Raw genomic sequence first — 8178 nt, forward strand, 5'->3', positions numbered from 1 at the left:
GGTGTTTAAAACTCTATATTCTAAAACTAACCAGGACAAACAGGCCCAGACCCAAAGTTCACTGAAGCAAGGGTGTTATATTAGTGACTTATTTTTATTTCTATTTTCATTTGTATTAAATATGTTTATTTTGTCATGCTTTGTGGTATTTTTTTATACCTGTAGTTTTTTGACATATTGTTTTCTGGTTGTTCTACATAAATTCAAATAAATATTAATTATATATTTTTTTATTTTAAATCTATCTAAATAAATAAATAAATAAATAAAAAATTACCACAAAAGCTGCTGTTCTCCAACATGGCCGCCAGGGCGCCTACTTCATCACATCCGTTGATGCAGGTACAGACTTCATATCCCAGAATCCCTCGCGTCAGTTTTTTCCCCATATTCCGGCTGCATCCATCCTGTCCGAGCAGACGAAGAGGAAACAGATGACTCTTCGGCTGCGCTGAGGTAGAAACCTGCTGACTGAAACCTTCCGAGGCTGATACAGAAAATTAAACTCTCTAAAGGAGCGAGTTTTGAAAGGTAAGGACCTGAATGGAGACTTTTAAAAGCCGGGTTTAATAGGACACTTCAAGCTAGCCAGCTAACGTTAGCTTAGTTGATAAGAGAACTGCTGGTAAACACCTCTGCTTTATTATGGTATCCTCGGCGTTACAGCTGCAACATGATTATTTCTTTCCTTTTATTTCATTATTTAATGCTCAGTATTTGCTTGTATGGCGGGCAAGCTGCCCAAATGTAAGCTAAAGTATGCACAGTGGTGATGTTGTTGGCCTCCTCTCCGCCTCAGACAATCAGTGTTGTTCCTGCACTTTGCATTTCCTGCTGCAGTTTTAAATCAGTTAACAAGGTGATGCAGCGTTGATGTGTAACGTTAGCTAGCTCACCCAGTGAGACATTAACATTTGGTGAACCAGAGGTGAGAAGTAACTAATTACTCAAGTACTGTCTTTCTGTACCATGTTGAAGTATTTATAGTTTCCATTTTATGCTACCTTTTACTCCAGAGGCAAATATTGTACTTTTCTCCCACATTTATTTTTAAACTTTAGTTACGTTACAGATTTAACTTACGAACTTAAATAGAAAATGCCTAAGGGACTGTTCTTTACTTCTCAGAGGAGGCGGGGGTGGCTGGGCTGTGAGTTTGTTTTGTTTGTCTGTGTTTTTTGCTTTGACGCTCCTCAAAGCTACACGTTTTTCCTTGAGCCTTCCTTTATGAGTGGTGGATAATGCATGACCCTCCCTCCACCATAAAATACTTATTAGTAGGTGTGTGGGCGATATGGCCCCAAAATGATGTCACGATATTTCAGGGTGTTCTTGGAGGCCTATCCACAGATTTTTAATGATGTTAAGGTCAGGGGACTGTTGCAGCCTGCGCCTCTTGAGAACAAGAGGATATTCTTTACTAATCCCAGAGGGGAAATTGTTTACTCTGTTGTCATGTACACACAGGCCCAAAATACACACACATGCACAAACTGTACCTATACATGCATTAAATAGAGAGATGTCAGAGTGAGGGGGCTGCCTTGGACAAGCGCCCTGAGCAGCTGGGGGTTCGGTGCCTTGCTCAAGGGCACCTGGCACCTCTCCAGCTATCAGTCCATGCTCCATACTTCGTCTTACCTGTGAAATGTTCCCCGTGCCACTGGCTGCAACACAAGCCCAAAGCATGATCCATCCACCTCTGTGTTTAACAGTTTTTTCTTCAAACATAACTTTGCTCATTGTGTCAAAAAAATTATTCTATTTTAACTTCATCAGTCCACAGGACTTGTTTCCAAAAAGCATCAGGTTTTTTTTCGATGTTCCTTTGCAAACTTATGGCCCTGAATTTGTGATGAGGACACGGGAAAGAAGATCATATTTGTACAGGTGTTGCTGCAAAGTGGAACGGTGCACCACCACTCCAGAGTCTGATAAATCTTCCTGCAGGTCTTTTGATTTGCCTTTCTAACAATCCTACGAGCAACTCTCTTGGAAAGGTTTCTTCGTCGTCCAGACCTCAACTTGACCTCCACATTTCCTGCAATTTCTTAATGACATTACGAACATAGGAAACAGCCACCTGAAAACACTTTGCTATCTTCTTATAGTCTTCTCCTGCTTTGTGGGCATCAGTTATTTTAGTTTTCAGAGTGCTAGGCTAGGCTTTCAGTTAATGCCTTTTGGAGATCAGTTCATCTTCTACTAATTAACTATTCACAGTAAAATAAATTTTGACCCAGGGTGCCCAAACTTCTGCATACCACTGTAAATACTGGACTCACACCTATTATGTGGGCACTCAAGTATGTTCTGTCAGCTGGCCAAAAATAAAATGATTAATTATTTAATCGATTTATACAGCTTTAAGAAATTTACACCAATTAACTAGATGTTATTTTAATGTATTTTATGAGGAATGAGCTGGCAGTCATTAGTCACAGCTCTGTTTACACAGTAGTATCCGCAAATATGCTTTGGTCTTAGATAAGCACAAGACTTAAAGAGCTTCTTCTGCATGACTGCATTCATCTGCAGATGGACGATTTCACTGGAGAAACGGTTTCACAAATATTTCAGTGAAGTCCACTAATCCGCAGCAATCCTGTGACCAGCAGGCAACTTCGATTTAAGTTGAGAACAGTCTGAAAGGAATCTAAACACACAGCTCTGACAGTATAGACCAGACCGTTTTAGCTGTTCTGTTAAAAAAGCCCCCCAAAAAAATCTTTAAAAAAAAAATCTCATTGAGTAATGTGAAAGCACCAACCGTCAATCCTGCAATATTGTTGTAATATCGACACAGAGGTTTTTGGTCAAAAAAATATGTTTATGTGTTTTTCGTGCAGCAGAAAAGTTTCCTGATGGTTTGTGTTATTGTCCACCGGCACACGGTAGATATCCTCTGTTCTTTCAACATTCAGTTGTGTTGTTAATGTGCTAACTGGCTAATTAGCGTCATGACAGTCTTAAGATTTCCCTTTTTGAAAGATGATTACAGACTACCGCTGTCTGCTGGTGTTGACAGTTATTTCCTCTGACACAGGCGCAGAACGTACATGCTGGTTGGTGGTCGGCTGTAGTCTTTGCGGTGTGCTCATGTGTGACTTTCTGTCAGAGACATGGCGATGCAGGCAACACAGCAGGGGGCCTTCATCACTGCTAGTTCTCTGGAGTCGGTTTGGTGTGTCTGGGCTTAAAAGCATCGAAGAGATCACAAACTTATGAGTGATAGTGCATGTACTAAGAGGGACATTTTACAGTAAAAAAAAAAACTACTTATAGTGCAGTTTTCTGATTTATCTTTAGCTTTTAAAGTTCCTCATACAGACTGAACTGGGGAAGACTGGTTTCCGGTGCTGTGCACTCACTGTGAACGAGCTGCAACCTAAATCTAAGTTAGAGGCACTTATTCTTCTGTGGGACTTTGGCGTCTGTATATGTGGTTTCTCTTGAAGCTGAACTGGCTTGGGTAATGCCAATAGTACAACATGCTGATTTTTTTTTTTGGTCATAGAAATACTTCCCTAAAAAAACTGTCAAAAAGCTAAGGGTCAAATTTAGTTAAAACGAAACCTTTGGTGTAGCTATAAAAGCGCTCTGGCATGAGAAGAGGAAGCTGTGAAGGGTTTTACTTTCAGGGGAAATTATAGTTAATGATGTGACTCAGAGGAGTTACAATATGTTGGCTAATCTCCTTCCTTTATTGACATTAAATCTCTCCCTGTCGCTCACTCTTTTCCATTAGATAACATGGACACTTGTCCAGTAAACCTCAGTATGATTTACAAATAGTTTACAAAATGCATCTCTAATGGAAGGTCCTCGGTTGTAATAACCTGTGCTGTTCATGCATTAAATTTACATTTTAAAAATATGTATTTTGAACGGATTCTAGCAGAAGTTTTGCAATTAATTTGAGGTCACTGAATGCTGATGCATTTTATGGATTCAAAAAGTAATCCTGAGATGAAGCTGATTTCCCACACTCGAGTATAAGATATGAAACTCATGAGATCACGTGAAATCACATGACCGGTTTATAACGAGGTGAGAGAAAATCTGATGAAACTAAACTGCTGAAATAATGTGTCAGCTGTCTCTTTAGTTTTCTGTGTCTATATTCCTTTTTACACAGAGATCACACTAAAGAGCCGCTACAAAGTCACTTCTTTGTGCCTCCTTTGCATTTTTACACAGAAACAAACAAGGGTGGCATTATTCTACTCAAGTGTGTGATTACACACTGCATCCCGGCATCCTGCAATTAAAAGTGGCGTGACCGGATTGACACAAAACACAACAGCGTTGGCCTGTGGTGTGACATAAAACATATGTGTCCTCAGCACTTTCTAAACAATAACAATGACATAACACGTCAATCACAATCATTTACCATCCCTGTTAAGTGGCAGCCAATCTTGTCCTCTGCTCTGAGGGTAAGGAGCGCCAAAACTCATTGTTTCCCAATTTTTGGACATTTACGGCCGCTGTTGCTCTACTCTGAGATAGCTGCTAACTGCTATCAGCTACTTTGGGCTGGCTAACCATCATAATATGTAATCAAAACCTTCCCCCACCCCTGCTCACGTCTGTCACACAGACCTGGTTTCAGGGCTGTTACTATTTAGCTCAGAGGCAAGACCACTCCATCTCCCCTTCCTGCGATTGAACCTTATATACAGATGGCAGCATAACGGCGTGGTATTTCTGCCTTTACGTGCAGTGTAAAAGTGGCTAGAGTGATACGTGCTTAGTTCACTCCACACCAGTGGTTCCCAACCGGTGGGTCCCGGTCCAAAAGTGGGTCCATTTTGAATGGACCGTAAGTGACTTGCACACATGTCAAGTTTGTAAAGAACACCATTTATTTTGAAGTACAGTGCATTTCCCGCACAGAGCTTTTAGTTTGAAGTGCCGTTTCCTGCTATTGAGTGAGTGACTATCGGACGGGTGCTTGACAGAGATACTAACATCTTTGTAGCTGTCTGGTGCTGCCGGTGGTTTCCATTTATGCAGATAGATTTGGTTTTTCTTTGTCTCAGTTCTGAGATATCAGAGATTTCGGCCTGCACCCAGCACAGAAGAAAATCATTTTGTTTGTGGTACTCATAAGGTGACAAAAAGACACAGCTTCTTGTCTCACCAGAAACTGTCACCTTTACTATGAATAATCCACACATTTCTCTGTAGATTCAGTCTTTAAACTACTTTGTTTAAAAGCTAACAACAGTGAGGAAAATATATTTTCATTTTTATCATTACAAGCAAATTGTAAACACAGTATTGACACATTTTCACTTTATTATTACAGCTGTGGCCGGAGGCGTTATATTTTTCGGTTGTCTGTCCATCCCAATGCCAAATTCAAATTTGGCACAAATGTTCACTTGGGCTTAACGAAGAACTGATTCAATTTTAGTGGGCAAAGGTCAAGGTCACTGTGAGCTTGCATCCATCTAATTCTCATGAACACAGTATCTCAAGAAGGCCTCAAAGGAGTTTCCACAAATTTGGTACAGACGTCCACTTGGACTCAAAAATGAACTGATTAGAATTTGGTGGTCAATGGTCAAGGTCACTGTGACAAAATTCATACGATAATGATGACAAAATTTCACACAACTGTCTAACAGCTTGTCCCCGACTTTGTCCAATCTGCAGATTGATGGTGGACAGATAGTGTACTGTGGGTCAGATATTTATTATCAGATAATATCCGTAAAATAAATAATTAATGAAGCTTTAAAATAAATCTCAATCTGAAATTGAATTTTTAAACCTTGTGCTTCATCCTTTCTGCAGATGCAGTGATGAAGTCTGCCTCCACAGAGTGAGTCCACATCCACTAACGCGGCCTGACTTCCAATGACCCGCCTCCTCTGACTCCGCCTGAGTCCACCTTCTGTTGACCAGCAGGCGGGGCTGGCCCTGCTCAGGGCGGAGGAGGGGGCGTGACCCGGGATGGACAGCCGGTGCAGCAGCAGCGCCGATTCACGGCTGACCGGCAGGGGAATGGGCTCTATCACCACCACGCCCATCTCCACAAGGGTGGAGCCGTATGAAGCCGGGGAGAAGAAGTGCATCTCGGACGTGAGGAGGACCTTTTGCCTCTTCGTCACCTTTGACCTCTTGTTCATCACCTTGCTCTGGATCATAGAGCTCAATGTAAGACAGACACTAAATGCCTGGTTCAGAAGTGAATGGGATGTTTCATGTTGAGATGTACTTTTTTTTTTTTCATTCTTAGAGATGGTGATGTTTTGGTTTATGATTACAGAAACTGTAGTTGTGGAAACAAATAACTTCAATTTGTGGCATCTCTGAAGTCTCAGAGGTGGATATTTTTAAATCTTGTGTGCACAATATAATAACATTTGGGTTCTGAAAATAGTAACGCTTTCATTTAGAGACTTTAACATATTTGATTGTCTTTGACGTAAAGTCTGAACAGACATTAACCAAACATTGACTCACATTTTCACGTACTATCACAACACTCACCATCACATACTACCCTCCAGCATATCTACAACTGTACACACTGTAATGACCTTATGGTGAAATGTTTTTGTTTGAATTGTGTCAAAGAGAAACGGGTCAGGTGATACGGTAGGAGTGAATCCAGGTCACTGACTTATAAAACTTTGTACCCTCAATGAGGAAGTGATTTTACTGCAGCACACATTCCCAGAATGCTCCAGTTTCAGCAAAGTGAGCCTCGAGTACCGACAGAGATGTGTGTGCACACACGCTAACACACTTCTTGTGTAACTGTATTTTGAAGGACATTCCAGTGACTCACTTTGAACAGTAACTCTTCTCACATTCATAACACTTTTGTTTTCCCTGTGACCACAAACCTGTTGGACTGGAACTCTGATGTGTGATCAAGAGTTTGTGAATTTGCCTACCTTCCTCTTTTAGCTGTAGCACTAAATGTGAGCAGTTTGGTTATGTTACTTTGTTCCGGGCAGGATCAGGCTTTGAAAACACGCAACAAATTCAAATCCGGTATAAGACGACAGTAAATGATTAGATTAGATTAAACTTTATTGTTATTGCACAGTGTACAGGCACTGAACAAATGCAGTTTACCATCTAACTGGAACTATAAAACTGGAGTCATCCTCCAGGAATCGTAAATGTCTGCACCTGATGATTATTGACAGAAAACTAATTTTTCATTGTCAAACATTTGCTAATTTTGGCTTCTTAAAGATGTAAGGATTTACCAGGATTTACCCAGTATTAGCTTCGTGCTAACAGATCCAAGCCTGTGATTGAAAATACTTTTGGTCTGACTTTTCGCCTGAGTATAAGAATGAATCTGGATAAGAATTTAACTAAAGATTAAGGTAAGGTCATTGCTGGGCGGGGACATTCCAGAGCCAAATTTAGTCACCAAAACAGTTTCAACAACAAGTGGCACCTCCTGCCAAACACTTCATTCCACTCATACTGATGATACCAGTAGAGCTGATGGAGCAGCTAAAGGCCTGTAGTGTCTTATATTTTCAATCCCAAGTTTTTGTATCCGTCTGTGTATCTGGAGAAGGTTTCAGATATTTAAAGCCCTGTTTCCTCCAAACACTTTCGGTTTGGTACCTTTGGAACCAACAATAACCCCTCAGACATGGTACCTAGACTCTTGCATTTCCACTGCAAGCAGTCCTCTTAAATGTGGGCGGGGTTGTTGTCACTCACTGCTCCATCCAGCGCTCACTGTATTTCCTCATTACCGGTGACACAGAGGGAAGTCTGCACCTCGTTTATCGTCCTCAGAACGAGGCTGCACGCCGACATTTACAGAACAAAATACAACAGGCTACAGTGACAGTCTCTCTCCATGGGATATTTAAAAAATAGCAGGTTTGTGCATTTAGTCCTTCTCAGGCAAGCTCGGGGGGTTAGTGTGGCCATAGGATTTTTAGAAATGTTGGCCAACTGAAAAGTATGAACATGAAAAGTATGAGCATGTACAGCACTCAGTACTTAGTTGGGGCTCCTTTTGCCTGAATTACTGCAGCAATGCGGCGTGGCATGGAGTCGATCAGTCTGTGGCACTACTCAGGTGGTATGAGAGCCCAGGTTGCTCTGATAGTGGCCTTCAGCTCTTCTGCATTGTTGGGTCTGGCGTGTCGCATCTTCCTCTTCACAATACCCCAAGATTTTCTT

The 8178-nt window shown here is 41.2% G+C and overlaps 1 protein-coding gene across 1 annotated transcript in view; it reads left to right on the forward strand.

Annotated features, from left to right (window-relative positions):
• The first annotated feature begins 390 nt into the window (after positions 1 to 390).
• Positions 391 to 8178, forward strand: part of stard3nl (STARD3 N-terminal like) — a 17753-nt gene continuing 9965 nt past the window's right edge. Inside the window, exons 1-2 of the mRNA XM_050033588.1 lie at positions 391 to 531; positions 5806 to 6168. Of these exons, the coding sequence (XP_049889545.1) occupies positions 5965 to 6168 (204 nt within the window). The 5' untranslated portion in view covers positions 391 to 531; positions 5806 to 5964. The remainder of the gene's footprint in view (positions 532 to 5805; positions 6169 to 8178) is intronic.

Source organism: Epinephelus moara, chromosome 21 (assembly GCF_006386435.1).
Source record: "Epinephelus moara isolate mb chromosome 21, YSFRI_EMoa_1.0, whole genome shotgun sequence".
Lineage (NCBI taxonomy): Eukaryota > Metazoa > Chordata > Actinopteri > Perciformes > Serranidae > Epinephelus > Epinephelus moara.